The sequence below is a fragment of the Lampetra planeri genome, chromosome 21 (genome assembly GCF_965212315.1).
Source record: "Lampetra planeri chromosome 21, kcLamPlan1.2.h2, whole genome shotgun sequence".
Lineage (NCBI taxonomy): Eukaryota > Metazoa > Chordata > Hyperoartia > Petromyzontiformes > Petromyzontidae > Lampetra > Lampetra planeri.
Window position 1 is genome coordinate 8,796,741 of NC_136127.1, and position 20,777 is coordinate 8,817,517.

The 20,777-nt window shown below is 45.5% G+C and overlaps 2 protein-coding genes across 10 annotated transcripts in view; one reads left to right on the plus strand and one right to left on the minus strand.

Annotated features, from left to right (window-relative positions):
* Window positions 1–265: 265 nt before the first annotated feature.
* Window positions 266–10,585, plus strand: SLC61A1 (solute carrier family 61 member 1). 2 transcript variants are annotated; one of them, XM_078603933.1, is made up of 6 exons: window positions 266–350; window positions 2,513–2,739; window positions 4,288–4,559; window positions 5,455–5,778; window positions 6,234–6,569; window positions 8,617–10,585. In XM_078603933.1, the coding sequence occupies exons 2-6, from the start codon at window positions 2,562–2,564 to the stop codon at window positions 8,914–8,916; spliced, it is 1,410 nt and encodes a 469-aa protein (XP_078460059.1). In that variant the 5' UTR covers window positions 266–350; window positions 2,513–2,561; the 3' UTR covers window positions 8,917–10,585. The 2 variants fall into 2 exon arrangements, with proteins under 2 accessions (XP_078460059.1, XP_078460058.1); XM_078603932.1 differs by having other exon boundaries at window positions 325–730.
* Window positions 10,213–20,777, minus strand: part of PRMT2 (protein arginine methyltransferase 2) — a 28,015-nt gene continuing 17,450 nt past the window's right edge. For 5 of the 8 annotated variants that reach the window (XM_078603935.1, XM_078603934.1, XM_078603937.1 and 2 more), the window contains 5 exons: window positions 19,395–19,570; window positions 18,290–18,494; window positions 17,411–17,544; window positions 11,964–12,138; window positions 10,213–10,703 (listed from right to left, as the gene is read on the minus strand). In XM_078603935.1, coding sequence (XP_078460061.1) covers window positions 10,671–10,703; window positions 11,964–12,138; window positions 17,411–17,544; window positions 18,290–18,494; window positions 19,395–19,570 — 723 coding nt within the window. In that variant the 3' untranslated portion in view covers window positions 10,213–10,670. Of the gene's footprint in view, window positions 10,704–11,963; window positions 12,139–14,052; window positions 15,024–17,410; window positions 17,545–18,289; window positions 18,495–19,394; window positions 19,571–20,777 lie in introns of those variants that run through there. The other 3 variants (XR_013586550.1, XM_078603936.1, XM_078603938.1) reach the window with 3 other exon arrangements.

A 20,777-nucleotide genomic window follows, 5' to 3' on the forward strand; every position in this document is an offset into this window, starting at 1 on the left:
CACATACATAGATAAGGTTGTGGAGTAGGAAAGCGACGACATTTCCACATCGCACCAGCTCCTCTACTCACTCAAGACCGAGTCGACCTAGGGGCGGCCCAAGCCCGGTTCACACAATCGTCGCCGGTTGTTGTCCGTGAGCGGGAATCGAACTCGCAAGTGGCAGGCATCGCAGCGCGCTAACCGATGCGCCACCGCTCCCCAATGTCAACAGACGCACGCACGCACGCAGAGAGTCCTGTGATTGGTCACTGCCTCTGCCCGTGTGGTCCCCTGATTGGACGAGCGTACGGAAGCAGGAAGTAGCCCCTGCTGCTGCTGCTGGTGGTGGGGTCAGAGTTGGATCCGGGGTGAGTAACCCGGTTGCGCTGTGCGGCAAACGTCGTCACTGGGAAGACAAAGGCGGCCGGGCGTCGTGTTGGCCTACCCTCGTGTGCCGTGCCGACCCTTCAAAGACGCTGTTCTCTAGTGGCACTTGCCACAGCGTTCTGTTGCAGGCTATAAGGTGGGGGGGGGCCCTTTGGCTTTGGTGGTCCCTGCAAGTGAAAGGGGCTTCGTGAAGAGTCAACGTGGTTCAGCGTCACCGTCTGAAAACGAATGCCGCCGGGTCGTGTCGGGTGGTAGTAGTAGTGATCATATTGATAAAGTTTGGTCCTGCAAAGGCCAGTTGAAGGCTGACACGGACGCTTAACGACACATTTACAGAGTGGAGTTACACGGCTGCAGTAAGGTGCGTTTACGATGTGGGACAGACCGCCCTGTGTTATAGCGCTTCCATGTGTGATGGCGAGTTCGAATCATCATTGTTGCTCACGGAACAAAAATAACCCCGATCGTGGCAATAACAATGCCATGTGGACGAAAGCGTCATTTTTTTTGGTAGTGGCAATGAACGAGGGCCATTGCCTGAAACGTCGCCTCGTCAAATTGCACGCTTGTCCTGTTCGTGATGCGCCGCGCACATCGAGGATGTATGTCATCGTCTCGTTGACTGCATTGCGGCGTGAAATTTGACTCCCAATTCGCTTGTGCTTATTGGTATCCGTGGCCTGTACTTCCCGTGTGCGAAGCTTTAGCCGGTTATAAGCACACCCACCTTGGGAGACGCGCACGTGTGCTTATATCGAAGTACTGCAACTACTGTAAATGGCGTGCTTGTTATCAGAAGTTAATGTTGCATTACCCAACCACGACCAGTCGAATCTATGAATGCGTTGCTTATATCAGAAAAGTGCTCGAATAATGTGTGCCTATATCCAGCGTCTACTTTTCCTAATGTACATCACACAGCCTCTATATTTGACTTGTCATCAATAGTACAATACAGCCTTATTGTATGCCATGTCGCAGCACTGCAGTGTGCTTTCATTGTGCACGGTATGGTTCTTTGTGCTTGGAAATATGTCAAGGGCAGTGGATACAAAACAGGACCTTTTTATATTTTTTACACGCTTTTATTTAACTCACTTTGTTGTTGTCGTATCTTCAAATATTGTAACTCAATTATAACCTACTTCCCAATGTGGTATCGACTGCAAACTTCGTATACTTATGTCATACTGATGACAATACTATATTCTATCAAAATAATTAAAATATATATTTTTGTTGTTGTGGAGAGCGGTGGCACAGCGGTTAGCGCACCGCGCTACGAACCGGGGTTCGATTCCCACTGACGGCCACCAACACCAGCCACGATTATCAGAACCGGTCCTGGGCCTCCCCTAGGTCGACTCAGTCTCAAATTAATACCTTGGTGCTGTGTGTAAAAACCTCGCCAACTGGGGAGACAAAGGCGTCCGGGCGTAGTGCTGGCCACCCACCCCCTCGTGTGTTGTGCCGGCCTTCATAGGTACTGCTCGCTAACAGCACTTGCCCCAACAGTCAGTTGAGGCTATACGGGGGGTCTTTGTATTTCTCTTGCACGTGTCACCAGATTTGCGTGACTGTATTGACACGGGGCGCAAGATCGGGATGTGCGTCTTACTTTCCGGAGCATCTTATAAACCGGAGAATGTGGCCATGCATAATTAACATTGGTTTTGTGATTATGTTATCGTTGAAAATATTTGCCGTTGTGTTGGTTTTTAGCAATATATGCATGTCTCAAGAGGATTTAACAATTGGGTCAAATCAAGGTTAATGTTACTGTAATGACGTTCACCTGTTGGTGTAATATAATTGACAGTCCTATCGATATCAGTCACCCCAGGATGGGGGTTGTTTGACCATACTTCACCATGGTGGTCAGTGTGGGTTGGTGAAGGGAGCAAGCAACCCAGGACTGGTTCAGATATCATTAGTAACTGTCCTATACTAATAGCTTCAGTAATGACAAATAGTTATTGTAACTACCATTAACCACTACGAAAGTCATCTTGTAACAATGCAATTTAACCACTAATACCATTGTGTGAAAAATACTTTTATTCTTTACACGGAGAGACAGATATATGAAGGAGACATTGCTTGAGTAATGACATCCGTTTGCCTCCCATCTTCTTCCCAACAGGTGACGGAATGAGCGGTCAGCTGCCGAGCACATCCACAGCAGAGTGAAGATGCTTGGGGCCACCTACGCTGCCTTCGTTCTTCTGTGCGTCGCCTCCCTGGCCCTGGCATGGCTGGCATCCCGAGCCCGGCTGGGAACAGATGCCGTGCGAAACCCAACGTACAGGAACTTCCAACTGCACTTCTATGCTCCTTACTTTCTGGCTCTCGCCGCCGACTGGCTGCAAGGTAAAGCCCCCTTGCAGGTTGTTACGATGTGTTTTCAGGTTTGAGCGCTGATTATATTTTAGCAATATGTCCGACGATTTCGCTTCGAGTGCTGGGAGCCTCTTCAGGAACTAGGTAAAAGATTTGTTTTACGGTTGCGCCTTGTGTTGTACGGCATGATGTCCGATATTGCGCTGGGAGCTTTTTTCTGAGCTTAGTTAATGAAGAAGCTCCGCAGCATGCAAAGCTTAACGTCAGACGTCGTGCTGGACAACACGAGCACAGCCTGAAAACATACCAGGGAACTAAACAGCCGCCGTGATTTATTTGTTTGTTAGCCATGTCGATTTTCTGATTTAATTTGATTACTTTCAGGGGACTGTGGTTATTGGAAATATTAAAACATTCATGAGGCTGCTATAATAGGCACAATAAAGACATTTTACGTGTCAAGTAACAGTAAGTAAAAAGAAATGGGTCCGATTCACCACCATAAACTAAATATTTAAGTCTGTCAGTAAATTAACCTTGCTGAAGCAAGGTTTTCAAGTGCAATTTTGTTCAAGGAGGCAAACTCTGGACCATATTACCCTTTTAGAGTATTGTCAGATGTTTGTGGACTGTCAAACTGCTGGTTTACTGGATTTTATAGGCAAAAACCCAGCACGAAACTGAGGCCTGTTCAACATTGGTTCAGAAAGTCCATTTGCAAATGGTTATGACATTTTATTTATTTTTTGTACGGTGTAACGGAAAATTGTTAAAACATTTTTTTTAAATGTAACTGACAACCTACCAGGAGAGTGCTTAATACATTTTCTTTCATCAGATTAACTCGAGGAAGCTGCCCGTTGCAATTATGAAGCACATTTGGTTTACATGACGGTACATTGTATGTAATTGTCGTTTTGTGAAACTTGTGTCGTAAAAAACGTTGTGGCAACCTTATTTTGTAGCTTCACAAATTCCCTCCAGCCTTGTGTACAGTTGGTACTTTTAAATCTAGTTTGAAAACTCACTTCTTTAAAACAGACTTTTGCGTTTAATTTGTTGTCCTTCCCCGCACCTCCGATTTGCACGGTTGGCTACATACGGCGCAAAAGAAGCTCCTCATACAATTGTCATGATGACTCGACACACTTCTGTTGAGATGGCACTTTATTGAAGACACGTTCACTTGACATCAGGCAGAGACCCGACTGCAACGGCCCTGAGTCTCCCGCGCATCTCCCTTATATATAAAATGAGGCCACGCCCCCCCTTCTCAATCATTCTCTCCGACTCTGGACGCTCGCTCTATCGGCAGACTCGACCGTCAGACTCCACCGTCCTCTTCCGTCACCCGACCACGCTCCCTTCTCGAACATTCCCGTAGCCACCAGGCCCTTCGCACTCACAACCGATACCCCTGTCATCACCTCCCGTGGCCACTAGTGCATTTGTACTGTAGGCTGACTTCCCTGTCATTACCTCCTGTGGCCACTCGTCCTCTCACACCACGTTGAGGCTCTATTGTCATGACGCAATCATACATGTCGGCCACACTGAGCATTGTGTGTCGTCGGACAGGGCCCTACCTGTACAAGCTCTACAGCCACTATGGCTTCCTGGAGCCGCAGATCGCCGTGCTGTACGTGTGCGGCTTCGCGGCGGGCCTGCTGCTGGCGCCGTTTGTCGGCACGCTCGCCGAGCGTCTAGGCGGCCGGCGCACGTCGTGCGTCCTATTCTCGCTCCTCTGCGCCGCCAGCTGCCTCCTGAAGCTGTCGCGCGGCTACTTTGTCCTGCTCGTGGCCCGAATCCTGGGTGGGATCTCCACCGCCCTCCTCTTCACAGCCCATGAGGTGCAACATTCCGACTGCCTGCCTACCACGTGCGCGCAACTTTTGTTGGTGAAACCCACAAAAGAGTGATTGCTTTTACGCAGACAAATGTGGACCAAAATGCCATGTTAGAATCTTGACGAATACCTTCGATTCTTGCTTCAAATAATTGATGGATTGATTTAAAATGAATGCACAATTCGCATCCAGTTTATGTAAGCAAATAAATGCACTCCCAACGCACAGCGGGTGCGTCATGTTGAAAGTAAGTGACAGTCAGTGGGCTTGAGCGGGGTAGTCTTGCTAGGTGTGATGGCACGTGGTTGAATCCGGTGATGGAATGATAGCAAAAGTCACTGTGGATATGGAACCATGAGATCAATCCGTATGCAGGAGCTCGATGGATTGTGGCATCACAGGACCTTAATCGTTAGGTAGACAATAGTTTATAACACATTTTGCATTTGCACATAAAAATCCTACTACAGGTCAATAAAGTCTCCAGCCTGGCTCAGCATAAACCGCTATTGGCCAGTTCGTAAGATCCACCAAAACTTTACCCAGTGAGGAGCAAGGCACACCTATGAATGGGATGTATAGTTACTTCCAGCCATTCTCAATCTGACAATTGATGAAGGCTTCTCCACACCATGTCAGTTATGGGGTTGTTTTGACTACACTTTAGATTCGTGCGGATTTTGAAGGGGGGGGTCCAGGACTGGCTGGGAATGATCTTAAGTTGCAGAATTTGAGAGCAAAGTGTGCGATATCAATACTGTGCCACCTCTGCACTCCACGTCTTACACCCCGTCCAAAAGACATTTGAGTCACCTTGAAACTGCCCACTCGTATAACCCGCTTGCAGCTACCACATTCATTTTGCCTCCCTTGCTTCTCTCGTTTTCCCCAAGCGCAGACCTGGTACCAGCACGAGCACAGGCAGATTCATGACTTCCCAGCAGAGTGGGTGGATGGAACTCTGGCCGAGGTGGCCCTGTGGAACGGGGCCATTGCGGCCGTGGCGGGCGTCGTAGCCAACGTGGCCGCGGAGACGCTGGACTTTGGGCCGGTGGCCCCGTTCGTGCTCGCCGTGCCCTTCCTGGCCGTCTCGGGGGCGCTGATCGTCTGGCGCTGGGATGAAAATCGCAGCACGACCAAGGTTGGGCTGAGGAGGAGCTGCATTGAGGGACTGCAATGCCTGCTGTCCGACCGCAAAGTGCTGCTGCTTGCGGCTATACAGGTATTGTGGCGACGTTCATCGCAGTCAAAGGTAAAGGTGCAGCCCTTGCAATTGCTTGCTCGTGCCGCTGCTGGTATAAGGGCCTCCACTAGAGAAAGTTCTAAAGGGCCCCCTCTGGAGGAGAATCAGCCTATTCTTTTATGCTGGACAGACGTCTTGGAAGAGGTTAAAGTACCCCCACCACACACAACTTCCCGATCAAATAACCGTGGCTCACGCGTTTATATTACTGGATAGACAGATGTGGGTGGGGGGGTGTAGGCAACTTCCCAAATTTTCAACTGCAGCAAAGTGAGATGGATCAGCAGACCACTAGATTGCAAGTTCAGGGTGCCATTACACCATGGCAACAATGCCAATTGATATATGTAATTGTATCATGAAATATAAAAAGAACTAGAATACGTTACGTAGTATAAATGCTTACATCCAGTCGCTTGAAACACTACCCACAGGCCCTGTTCGAGAGTACCGTCTACATGTTCGTGTTCCTGTGGACTCCCGTGCTGGACCCTTGGAACGCGCCGCTCGGCATAGCCTTCTCCTCCTTCATGCTGGCCAGCCTCGCCGGCTCGTCGCTCTACCGCCTCGCCACATCGCCCTCTCGCCCGCTCGTGCAGCCCACGCATGCCCTGCTGCTCTCCGTGGCACTTGCGCTCGGCGCGTTCGTGCAGCTGGTGTGGAGCACGGCTCCCCCCAACGCTAGTCCCTACCGCTCCTTATTGGCTTTCCTGGCTTTCGAGTTCGCGGTCGGCGTCTACTTCCCAGCCGTTGCTTTCCTGCGTAGCAAGGTTTGTACACGTATGTACGTGTCTGTGCTGAACTTTTTTCACACCGTGTGTAGCCAACTGTGCTAATCGGAGGTGCGGGGAAAGGACAACAAACTAAACACCAAAAGCATTTCAAAAGAAATTAGTTTTCAGTCGAGATTTTTTTAAGTGCATAGCTCATTGGCTTCCTAACATTGCAAGGAAGAACGTTCCAGACGGCCACAGAAGCGCATCTGAAAGTGAATGATGTAGTGACCATCTTTGTTTGATGGTTAGGCAAAACCTGCTGCGAGGATGACCAGAGCTTGCATGGTTTATGCTCATTGACAAGATCAGCAAGGTATTGTGGTTTATTTGTGGCAAGCACTTTGGGTGAAATGAGTGCAACCTTATAATGTATTCGTTCGGCAGTCTACTCGCAATTGATTGGAAGGATGCCTAGCAATCATCGCCCCCTACCGCTAAACTACTGCAGCCCTTTCGTGAAAGATTTTATAGCTTCGTGCTATACGAATGGCGTGAATACAAAATATACTCATGATTTGGTTTTATTTAACAATTCGACTGTACACGAGATCAACCACGTATGCATAGGTGAACTGTCTGAAACCTACTACTGTCTTACCCCTTCCTCCTTGCTCCCACCCTCTAATCATCTCTGCTGGTCTTATTTGTTTTTATTATAATTATTACATCAATTTACAGACATTCTTAACCATTGAATGAATCCTTCCCCCACACTCTGTCAGTCATGGGGATTATTTGACCATACTTCACCATGCTGGTCAGTGTGGGAGAAGCATGGGGGAGAGCAGGCCCAGTTTTGTTATCGCTCGGCACTTATGTTAGCTGTGCCTGGGAATTGACCTCGAGTCACCAGGCTGATAGCGCAGCACGCTAACCACTGTACCACCACTCCACCGCATGTTTTTGTTACCATTTATGTAACCACAGCATTTCCCTATCCACGCAAGGAACCTTTCGTATTCATGCAGTTAATTGAAAGTCTGTAGTAATGTTTAAATCCCTCTGCCATCACAGGGTTAAATGTCCAATTGGCAATATGGAGTTGATATCGATCTGCCTCGGTTTGCCAAAGCGCCCATGCTAGGATTTGTCCAATAGTTACTGCATTTGAATTGCAGGGTGAGCATTGTGCTGGGGGGCACAGTATACTGGAGAGGCACTATATAAAATGGATGGTAACAGTGATAAATGATTGATAGCATTTAATATTAAAAGCATCATAGCTGTCAATCATACCTGTTAAATATACAGCTCACGTCCTTCCGTCAGATAAGGTCCAATTGGCATGACTCCATTTATTTATTTTTCTTGTCAAAAGAGGAATCTGGTCAGCAACTGTTAGTCTTTGGATATATTTTTGACAGGCATAATGCCCTTCTCTGAATGCACCCAATCTTGAGATCTCCGAAGCAACGTCTAGTAAGTACATTGATGGGAGACTGAATGGGAATACGTGTTGTAGGCTTGAGCAACGAGGGTTTTGAATCAATTTAGAGATTTAAGTGGTACCCTTTTGTGTTCATGGGTTTTATTCCCCATGCCAAATATTTATTAATGGCATTAACAAAACACCCCAATGCTAGACCAGCAATACTTGGGGAGACTTTTAAGGAAATAATACATTTACAAATTTTAAGAGTTAGGATAGCCAATTATTTAAGCAATTAAATACTCTTATTATCAGCTCGATTACTTCACTGCCATAAGTTTCACGGTGGTTGTTAAAGATCCCGTGGAGTTATAAAAAAAATAGACCATATGTGTGTGGCCGTCATGGTCCAAATAAACGACTCATAAATTACTTAGAGTAAACGGGAAGCGACATAACATGGCCCCCTACTGGCAGACAAAGGCCCACTTGCAGGCCCACTTTTGCATTCACCTTGTGCGTCACAGGGACAGCTGCCAACCTGCCGCCGGTTGTCCCCTGCCGCGGGGCGCTTCAAGAAGTCCTGTACAAGAGGCGCTGTATTTATATATTAAGTCGTGACGACGATGACAAGTGTCACGACGATGACAAGTGTCCCGACGCTACCCACAGGTCATACCGGAGAAGAGCCAGGCGGGGGTACTGGGTTGGCTGCGTGTGCCGCTGAACACGTTCACGTGCCTCGGGCTGCTCGCACTGCACGACGCAGACGTGCGCACGGGCCCCCGCGACGTCTTCACCATATGTGCGGGGCTTATGCTGGCGACGCTCGTGGCCAGCCTGGTCTTCTGCTGGATGAGCCGGCAGGATGAACAGCAGGTGCAGGAGTCCCAGCAGCAGCAGCAGCAAGAGCCGCAGCAGCAAGAGTCGCAGCAGACTCCGTTCGACAGTCTGTCGAGTCCCGTGCAGTGACGCTTTGTGGCTGTGTGGATGGTACGAAATGGGTTTGTTGCGGTGCATAGGATTTAAACTATTATGAATGTCTAAGTTTATCATGTATATTGGTTTATGATGGATGTATGCTTGGGTGAGTAGAGAGGGACTAAAGAGGAGAGGTAGTGGATGAGTTTCGGTTGAAAATCATTGGGATGTTAATTTAATGTATTTTTGGGCAAACAAAGTGACATCACCTGATGCAATGTGACGCCACTTTTGGTGGGAACAGCGTGGATGTGATGTCATTGTTACTTGATGCAATGTGACGCCACTTTTGGTGGGAACAGCGTGGATGTGATGTCATTGTTACCTGATGCAATGTGACGCCACTTTTGGTGGGAACAGCGTGGATGTGATGTCATTGTTACTTGATGCAATGTGACACCACTTTCGGTGGGAACAGCGTGGATGTGATGTCATTGTTACTTGATGCAATGTGACGCCACTTTTGGTGGGAACAGCGTGGATGTGATGTCATTGTTACTTGATGCAATGCGACGCCACTTTTGGTGGGAACAGCGTGGATGTGATGTCATTGTTACCTGATGCAATGTGACGCCACTTTTGGTGGGAACAGCGTGGATGTGATGTCATTGTTACCTGTAATGTCATTTGATCGGATTGCCGTAGTCCTACAATTTTTTTCCTGATCATCTCAAAGTTTTCAGCAAAATTTTTGGATTTTGTTAGATTCATCCAAAAATTAGGAACGCATCCCCAAGGAGACAGTCATTTGTTGACAATGAGTTTGCGTAAATTGTTCGGATATGCTCTTTTTGTACTGAAAAAGAATGCCAGTGTGAATATAATCACTGTTACAGGAATTATGTATATCTTTGTATTATCAGCAAAGTATCTATTTAAAGCATTGAATAAGGTAGCTTTGTTTACAATTGTCATACTTTGCATGCGGCTATTTTGTAATTTAGCATAATGGATGACAGTCAACACCTACATTTATATACACGTGTAAAACTAAAATTTGCGTTAAATCTTGAGCACCAAGCACGTGTTGTGTGTGGTGGTGGGGTCAAGTGTGGGTACCTCTTCCAACACATCTGACAAGCGTGGAAGAGTAGGCCATATACCCTCCAGAGCGTGGGCTTAAGAATGTTCTCTTGTCGGAGGCCCTTCTGCATGCAGTTGCCTACGCAAGCAACTGCAAATTTACCTTGGATCACATTGCTTGCATTGCAAATGATACATAATTTTACTGCTGTAAACAACTTGCAGAATTATGAGCTTCAAAGATAAGTGGAAAATACAACCGTAGCAGATTTTAAAAAAACTTTATTGTGGGCCTTGTATTTTAGTTGCATGTTACACAAATAGCACCTGTAAACTAAATGACGAGATTGACATACAAGTCGATTAGTGACATATATCAAACTAATGCATATTTACGTTCGTCAACACAACGCACAACTTTCTAGAGCAATGAAAACACAACAAATCATCGTTTCATCCTTCCGAAATAAGTTGTGCTATATTATGGAGGTTACGAATTACACGATAATAATTTAAAATATAAATTGACAAAACATTACTAAAACACACGGCTGATCTCATAATAAAATACATAAACACAATGAGCAGTCACATTCTTCAGATTTGTAATAAACAAAACGATGGAGAGGTGTAAAAATTGTGCGGATTATTATTTAAGAGCAACAAGGTGAATGTGTGGGGTGAACTGTGCAACTGGAATTTTTCGTTGAATACCGTGTTCTTCAGCGCCACAGAGGAAAGGTCTTCTCGCCCTCCTGAAAAGAATAACAATTGAATGATTACCCATGTATATAATTACAATACCCTCCCCCTCTTTGCCTCGAATCACTGCACCAGATTGGATTGAATTAAATGATGACGTCACCCTGATGCTGCTCTATTTAAGACCGGAAGCAACAGGAGAGCTTCACCATTCTTGCCCGATGAAGCTGATTGTAATTGTCAGCGAAACGTCGTACTCAAATTTTCAAATGCTGTTGATTCCCTCTACAGCACACCGGTGGGCTAAAGAAGTGGATTATTTTGTCCTTTGAAAAACGTGACACATTTTTTACTGTTTGGCCGTGTCGGGTCGTGGAGGGTTACGACACATTTATAAATAACGCGATCTGACCCAAAAACCTTTATTATAAGATGTAGTCAGTTAAACATAAAGCCAAGCAATCCCGTAAATGACATATTTTCTAATGCAAAGGACCATTAAACATCAACATAGCCGACGACTTGTTTTGATAGCTATCCGGTTTGTTTTCAGGTTGTGCCGCATCTTGTTATGGCATTATGTTTTGACGTTTCGCTGCACAGGGCTAGGAGCTTAAGCAAACACATGGTACAACTCAACGGACACACGAGAGAGCAGTATAAACAACTGCGAAAACCTATACAGTAGTAATTTGTATAGATAGTCCACCTTGAACAGCATTTTATTGTTGGTGCTTAGAGTATTTGGCTGCTATACATATCTACGTGATGAGCCACTTCAGTTGAGCTATCATGTGGCCAGGTCTCTTCTGACAATAGCTCGGTAGGTTTTACCTGGTAAAATAAAGTTTAGTTAAGTTGATTTAAAAGTCCATAAAAGTTTGTATTTAAAATAATGTTTAGTAAAGGGTTTAAAGTATTTATTTCAATAAATATACCACCATTTTTAAGGCCCTTTTATTATTTTTCCTATTTGTGGACAATTTTTTAATGTGGGCCTTTGCACTCTCCACTGACGACTTACCCCAATTAATTGAGAATCATTACACACCTCCACTAACCAGTCGCTTATCCCCCCCCATTGATGAGAAACCTGCTCCCTTGCACACGTGCGTTATCTCCGGGTACTCTGGTTTTCTCACACATATAGGACCACGGCTTTGACAAATTGTTGGAGCTGGGTTCTGGCTGCCTTCCAGCTTGCCTGTGGTTTCCCACGCCTCTCATTAATTCTCTCTTTCATTCGATAGTGAACAGAAACTGCGTCGGTTACAAATTTAAGTTGACGACTATCTTCAATATTGTTAACGCACGCCAATGGCATCGGGGGCATCCGCGGACGGGGCGACTCGCCACCGGAAAGCCACGCTCATGTGCCGTCTCCAGACTGGGTTCCTCCGCAGCGCGACACTGCCCACCACGACGTCTCCAGGAGTCACCGCCACGGGGGAGTCCAACATGAAGAGCGTTTGCTTCCAGTGTGTGGCGCTAACGGAGAATTCACACACGCAGAGTGGGGAAGGCAACAACAAAAAACACGTGAAGGTAAAGGGTACTGTTTTGAAAGTGCTTGTTCAAGCCACTGCTGGTGAAAATTCCTCCGCTTGAGGAAGCTTTAGAGAGCCCTCTGAGGGTTTTTTTTGGTCTTCACCATTACACCCTGGCCCACGCCCAACGATCCTCTGACACCCATAAACTCGTGCCTCCCACCAAACTCCACTTCGTTGGTGATAGGGCCCTCTCAATTTCTTCTAGGCTATGGAACACACTGCCCATTGAGATAATATCTGCCGAGTCAATTTCCACCTTCAAATCTCAATTAAAAAAACTCATCTGTTAAAAAGGTCTTGCAATCTAGCTTTTCTTACAATCTATCTTCAATTCCCTCAACTCTCCCACCTAGTATATTCCGTCCCTTGAATGCTCTCTATGCTGCTATGATGTTTTATACACATGCCAGTGTTTTTTTTTCATGTAATAAGATTTTTTTTAGTATGTATAATATTTGAATACGTTTTACTGTTTAGTGCTTTGAGCGTGAGAAAAAGCGATATATAAATAAAATGCATTATTATGCTGACGAGGTGGGAGAACCCACACTTAATCCCCATCGTGTGTGGCTTGCCGATCGCCTGTGCTGTACCCGGGTGAGGGGTGGGGCTGGTCACTCCGTGGTGCCCTTATAAAACTCAACGTTTAACCTACACACTACACTATACACGACACGATACACTACACTTATACAGGTAAAACAACAGCTTCCACACTGCCGACCAGGGATTATTTGTCTGTCGTGCACGAATGCCCTGTCAAACCAAGTTCCTACCTGCCCACTCCGAAGGAACGTGTTATTTGGCGTGAGCGCCTGAATACAAATCCTTATTCCTGGTCACCTCTTAAATGACAATGATATATTGAAACCATCACCAGTTATTAAAATATTTTTCCCAGCAACTACAGTGCTATTACATATTTTAAAACTAATTTTCATCATTTATTTTAAAAGACTCAAACGAATGACATTGTGCGTCTCAGTTGTGTGTCATTATGATAATGGGGAATTTGAGCTTATTGTTCAGAGCTTTATGGGTAGTGGCGCAGCTGGTGAAAGACGTGTGGTAGTTTTTGGAAGGATTCGAAAGCAATATTCACCTAACCTTTTATTATTACACCTTAATGCCATTCAGGCACATGGGCTCATTGTTGCTTTATGTCTGGTCCATCGCATCGTACAAAAGAAACTACCTTTATTATTTAGGACTTCCTATGCCCTGGCATTAGTTCAATTACTGCCGCTCTTGTCCACTCCAGAAAATTATTTCTTGCTGCGGCTGGCCTACCTGATGACGGAGGCTTGTGTTGCTTCCTGTTGTATATGTTGGTTATGAAAATTTGTTATGTTGTATGCGTGCGTGGGTGAAATTATTATGTTGTATATGTGGGTTATGAATATTCAGTGAAAATAATAATAATCAAATGAAATTTGGTCAAATGTGTAATTATCCGGAAATATGTTAATTTATGTAATTATGCACATTTAATTATGCCAATTCGAGAGGTAATCGTAGTAATTATGCGAGTGGGTGTAATTATGATAATACAAGTCGTTATGATAACCAGACCCCGCCTCGGTGACGAGGGTGGGTTATCGATCGGAATAAGGCAATTAATCGTATGCAGTTATGCAGGTGTGGTGTAAGTATGCAAGATTACTTAGATTAACTCGGCATCGTTGTCTAGGTTCGTCTCATTCTCGCTTATATTTTAGGTCCCCGGTTCACCCCGTTATCGCTTTAACATTTACTGAGTATGTATTAGTGTGTTTATTAAGGTCACCAAGTTCAGATCTCAACGCAGAAGCAGATCTTATGCATAGATTTCAGGAAAGAATCACACAACCACTTCTGTATTAATCAATTTATTACTAATTCAACCTCAACTATGATATAGTATGCGAACTCTCAATCCCGGAATGTCAACACGGCATCAATACAGCATCATCAACGATTGTCTGATTTCACTTTGACACGGCACATAGATCCCGCATAACGCGATGGTTGTTAGTGAGAGAGAGAGTCGTTAAAACATGCAAATACTATGCTAAGAAAAACCTTAACGTTAATGAATGAAAGATACTTGAAAGATTATACGGCGATAAAAAAACACAATCAAAAACAGTTATTATTCTTAAAGGCACCAATCTCAACAGATACATCGGCAGGTTATCTGACAACAGAATGGCTCGGAGTAAGGGCCTGCGACGGTGCTCCTTTTCCGAAGATCGTTATCTTATACTAAGTTTACTAATTGGGGACCAGATCACCTGATAAGGATCTGGTGGGCCACCACTCCCCACGTGAGCATGGCTTGGCGGAAGGAGGTGCCAAGAATCAATTCGTATTGATGGATCTGTTGGGAATTTATGCGATTAAGAGTACAGCCCACTAAATATTAAAGATAAAAATTACGAATACTCTTATAAACGACGGATGGCCATCACTCGGTCTCGAGTGTTTTTGAGTGGTAAGAGTTGTCTTGAATAGTCAGTGTTCGGAGTCGGTTCTTTATGTCAAATAGACGCCTGGTGGTCGTGTGGTGAGGGGGCGGTGCGCGTCATACGTATCAGTCGCTCCCCTGTCGCCGTGGTGAATTGGTTGGATGCCTGTTGATACGCTGTCGTAGTTCGGAACCCGGTCGGTAGGTGGCGCCCACAGCTCGCTCGCAGCGTGCAGGGTTGGGTCGTCAACCAGGGGAAGCACAGAGCCTCGTCGCCAAACCGCGATTCTCGCCACTCCGGCGACAGCAGAGACCTCTGACTCGGCAGAGGTTGACCCACGCAGGCCGAGTTGAGCTGTCAAGCGGGTCTTGCCCGCCTGCAGAGGAGATGGGGAGCCGCTTGAGTCGAGCCCCGAGAGCCGATCGAACTCGGCTGAGTCCCAGACGAGCTGAAGAGTCGAGCCGACCCGCTGGTCGCCGCTCTCTCCTGAGTCGACCCTCCCGGTCGAGCTGAAGATGAGTCGAGCCGACCCGCTGGTCGCAGCTCGCTCCTGAGTCGACCCTCCCGGTCGAGCTGAAGATGAGTCGAGCCGACCCGCTGGTCGCAGCTCGCTCCTGAGTCGACCCTCCCGGTCGAACTCCTGAGCCGACCCTCCCGGTCGAACTCCTGAGCCGACCCACTGGTCGAACTCGGCTGATGAGTTGACCCTCCTGGTCGAACTGGTTTCCAATGCTCAGGGTCCTTTCTTTTATGCCGAAAAATCCCTTTGGACCCTGCCCACAAGGCGGGGTTTCTTTTGATTTACTGTGTCAGGATCTGTCCGTAGGTAGGTGTGTCCATGTGTGTGTACGTACGTCCGTATGTCCTTGTGTGCCTCACCCATGGTATATTCCGTTGTCATATTCCCTCCATAAAATCCACGAGCAAACAATCAGGTGTTACAAAATTGCCTCGAGGTCGTCTCTATGTCTGGGTGCGATATTATCTCTTGTTTGGCCTTCTTCATGAACCAAAACACAGACGTTACAAATCGTCTCATAGGCATCTTTGTCCGTGTTGCACCACCTGGAGGGAGGGGCAAACTCCCTCCGACCCTCACTGACGCACAAAGAAATGGGTAAGAGTTTTAAGCTACCATTTTTCCCTTACCATTTCCCAGTTATGATTCTGTATGTAACCTAAGGTCTGTCGTTTCCCATCGTGGTGCTTGACTCAAGTGGAGGTGTTTCCCCGAGCGTATACACTCCTATCCCGCGCTGCGGGGATACAAAAACGGCCGGGATCTCCCTTTCTCTCCGACCCTGGGTTTAACATCGCTCTTTTATTATGTATTTTATATTCGACCTGGTGGTGATTCATCCCGTTATGCTTCGGGTCGAGTTGTATATAAAGTATTAAAGTATGGAAATAACATTTCATATCAATAACTTTAGCCTACCCTGTTGTTAAATTCAGACTTTAACGTGACTTTAATAGCAATACAGAATAATTGAGCTTTTTGACTTAACTAGGCGAACACGAACTTCTGGTGACCCCCGCAGCCTCGCTGTTCAGCTGAGCCAGCATCCTTGAGAGAGGCACAACACCCTTATTCTCGTCTCACTGTGGTCATCCAACCTTCTGCTCTGGGAGTGTGATTAATTTCAGGACAAGGCCCCCTCACGTTCAGACGTGCAGGGTTGTTAATCAGCTCCCTCTCCTGTGTACACAACCTTGAGCTGGGTTTATCTTGGCTCCCTCAGCTGCAGGAGAACAAGGCGTATTTCTCCTCCCTGTGTGCACGTGTTCCAATTAGCTCGAAATCCCTAAACACACAATCAGTGATGACCCCCGGCCTTCTGTGGCCGTGATCCAGACAAAGGCGCCTCTGCTTCCTTTCATTGCCTTCGAGTCGACACTGCCCCATTATTCGCCCATGTGCTGAGGTCATAGATGGTTGGGCTTTTTGCCTTAACTCTGTCTGGCTGACTCTCCCACTGTCTCTGCCCTTATCTTTCCTTGAAGCAAGGTTGCAATTCTGCCATCCTAGCCCTCCTTCAGTTCATTACTCAACAACACCTGGTGTTTTGCAGCCTGCTGCTTTTTGGTGTGTTTTCATTCATTATATATCAACCTTGGAAGAAGGCTAGGATACAACATTCCGAAACATCGTGATTTAATTTAGTTATTTTTATTTTCACCTACGTGACTTTACCGAAAGAACCAAAGAGTATGGATCCTTGCAATCACGAAAACTTAAAATCTAGAATTAAATTACTGCCATTCGTGTGCACGCGGTGGTGGGTTTTGTGTTTAGTACAGAGAAGCTGATATGCAGGCTACACACAAGTTCACTTCTCGGTCACAGCCCACAACACCAGTGGCCTAAAACAAGTCGACTCGGTATAAAATAAGCACCATGGTAAACGTTTCCACAGGGAATGAGATGAAATAAGGGATTGCAGGACCAGCAGGGATGGCGAAGTTGTTCAATGGCTGTCATCAGGCAGTGGATAGATAATGGATCATGATGTTGGAATTAAATAGAAAGCATAGTTTAAACTTTTTTTTTTAAACATTACACGGAAAATTATGTTATTAGGTTCCAAAGTACCACAATAGGTTTACATTGAATTAATATTTGCAGGCATAATTGTATATTGCAAATGGATAATGCCATCGCAGGATCATGCGGTGGGTCGGATTGGAAAGGCCTTCATCCAGCAGTGGATTTATCGTGGCTAATGATGATGGGAACAATGCAGAAATGTCAGGCAGGCTTACGTGCTCATGGGTCCTGTGTCCAAAATTATGGAAGGGTTGGAGTCGGGGCACTTAAATTCTGTGCTGAACCACGCCGCAAACCCGTGCATAGGTCCTGCTTTCTTGACCTCGAATATAAATTCGTAAGTAATCTCCTGTAAAAAACAACAACAAAATAGCAATTAAATAATTCCTCTGCATCACTTTGGTTATTCATCATGTATTATTTATGCTGCGTTTCGCATGCAATACATTTTTGAAACGCCAGGAGGGGTGTTTGAGATTAATAACAAAATAAAACACAGTAAATATATGATTGCAGATGAAATGCAATTTGGGAAAAAACAATGTAGTATAGACAATATACACAAACAAGAATAAAGATCTCAATTAAAAGCTCAACTGCGCTTGAGGCTACTCTCTTATTTCACCACTTCATTTGAGTTACTATGCATTGGATTAAACACACACATATTGGTCATAAAGCAACACTTTGCAGATATCTTTCTGCGCAGAAACAAGGTAATCACGTGCAGCCGATGGGCCAAGGGAGTTGTGGTTGGTTTCACCTGGGGTGGCAAATACTGCCCGTGTCCACATTGGGCAGAAATCTGCACACTAACACTGTCTTCTATCCACACTTACTATTTTCATATTTCATGTATGTTTCACGTCACGTAAATACTTTTGAAAGTTTATATTCTCTGCCAAACATACTAAGTTACCCTACTTTTATGTAATTGTTCTCACAAAAAGCAAGCAGGTTGACCTTGCTATCATGCATATTTGTTATCCAGAGATAAAATGTTTCAATAGCATGATGATTAGCACTTGCCACCTGGGGTGGTACCAATAAACCATTTCTGGGCTAACGGCTCGAGGGCCAATCAATGGGCGTACCTCCAAATCGGAAGTTTGCACTTTGCTCATGTCCAACTGCAGGATGCAGCATGGCTCTGCCAGGCAGTCGTCTGGGTCCATCTGGTGGTCGTGCTTGGGCTTGGAGAAAAATTCCTTCGCCGCCTCAGTCCTGCGGCCAGCGGTAGATGACACGAGTTGTGAAGCTTCATTGCACGCAGTGAAACAACCTGGGCTGCTGAAACCACTGAAATTAAAATGTTAATCACTTGGTTTGGCCCTATTTTAAAGCCCCATATAAAGGTTGAATAATTACATAAAATCGCTCCGTTGATTGTTTATCGTTAAAAAAATAAAAACATTCGAGTTGTAGTCAGTTTTTCAGCCAGAAAATTTTCATTTGCACGTGTTTTTCCTACATTTTTCTGTAATTCTTGTAATGTTTACTAAAATAGCATCTGGGATCATTCAGTGTTTGACTCAATATTCCAGCAGTCATTTCTGGCTAAGCATGCAACAATGCATCGATCAATTCACTAAAAGATTACATTTTTAAAAATCTTTTGCCTTTCCCCCCAATTGTATCCCATTTGTGAGCAATGAAGTACGCAAAGCTGCATGACCATTCGTGTTCAGGAACTTACCTCTGAAATCCCCGTCAAGGCGGCAGCATTTTCCCACCCGCTATGCTGCCGAGAGGAATCTTGGAAAGCAGTCTTTTGTTTATTCTAAGAGCTGGAAATTATCAAATTTAATGTGATGTTTTTTTGTGAAGTCATTGATGACCAGGCTGAGAACAAACAACCGAATCCACTTGATCATAGACGGCTGCCTGGATAAGATTTCTCAGCAGTGCCAGCTCATTGCTCCGACTCCTGACCCATCTCTTAAAAAACACATTATTATGCTCATGATACATGAAATCGAATCAGGTTCCATAACAATGAGTTTGAATTAATGAGAAACAATAGAAACATGGTGAAAATGTGGCCGAAAATATATATTTTCGTGCAGCAAAAAATACATGTCCGAATCATGCCAATTCATAGAATCGCTGCGTGCGCCGAATCATTACAAACCCAGTTATCCTTCTTTATATGAAGGCTATGACTGCTGCCTTTGGCCAGGGTGCTTCTCCATACCACACCTGAGCTGGCTGAAGTCCAGTTCATACTGCCAGTCCCAGAAGCCAATCTTGTCCGTGTATTCACGCTGAGCAGAGCAGGGCGTCAAGTGCAGGGCAGCTGTTGAGGGCCACATGACTCCTCCATCTCGCAGCCAGCGGTCACGGGCTTGCAGCACCGACTCGATCATGAACTCAAACTGGGCAATAAAATGAACAGCAGCGTCACTCAAAATCTGCTTTGGACACCAAGGTCTTGAACTGACAAAAGCCTTACGTCGGTTCTCTGCTATCGCCCCCTCTGTGTGGAACTCTATCCCTTTGCACATCCGCAACATCAAATACACTCCGGCTTTCAAGAAACATCTAAAGGCCTATCTGTTTGGTCAGGCTTTCTAGCAGCCCTGAGCTTGGCTCTGCGCCTCTGAGTTTTTGCTGCAAAATCTGGTGCGTTTTGTCATTATTATTATTATTGTGAGCTCAAGGTTTTACTTGATATTAAACCATTCACCTGGATGCTGCCATGGTGTAATGGGCGACCACAATGGACTGGCAATCTAGAGGTCACCAGTTCTATTTGATCTCCCAGCGTGGCAGCTGAAACGAGTGCAATTTTCTTGAATGCCACTTTTGCCCCTGTCCACCCAGCAGCAGTATAAATGCATACATGACAGTTAGTCAATTGGCAAGTCACGCTTGGTGTTGTAAAGTGTGGGTAACTTCCGCTTCCAAAATGTCTGACTAGGATGTAAGGAGAGGAGGCCCTTTAGAGCTTCCTCTCTTGAGCTTCGGACAACAGTGGCAGCCACGAGCAATTGCAGGTCTGCACCTTTATATTTTACCGCAAAGGCAATGACACCATGGACAGCAAAGCTCACATTTTAGTTGTTGCTGGACTGCCAGGAGGCAACATTAAATGAGATAAAGTGAGTATTTTTTTTACTTTAATTTGAGTTTCCTAATCAAATCGCTTTATCCACTTCACTAGAAAATGTAAGGATGGCTCATACCTAGGGTGGTCACACATGCAGTTACTAATAGCTAGTCAAGTAGCCAACGATCTGCAGTCAGTTAAATTACTTATAGAAATAACTGCACAACTTCCAAGCGTCTATTATAGTGCTATAAAATCGCAAATTGAAAAGACTTAAATATGTTATTACATTTTATCTCTTGAGCTGGCAGTCGTAATAGTGTAGATTATTCTTGAATGATGTGAATAGTGCGTCTTGTGTTCCACCAACTGAAATAATATTGGTTCTGGCAATGCTGAAAATCAATCCACTGCTGGATGAAAGGCCTCCCACGCTGTGTCAGGCATGGGGGTTGTTTGACCAGACTTTCCTCCTCTGCATAAGACCGACCGCCTCTCCGTATAAAGTAAATATGCCCCCAATTTATATTCAG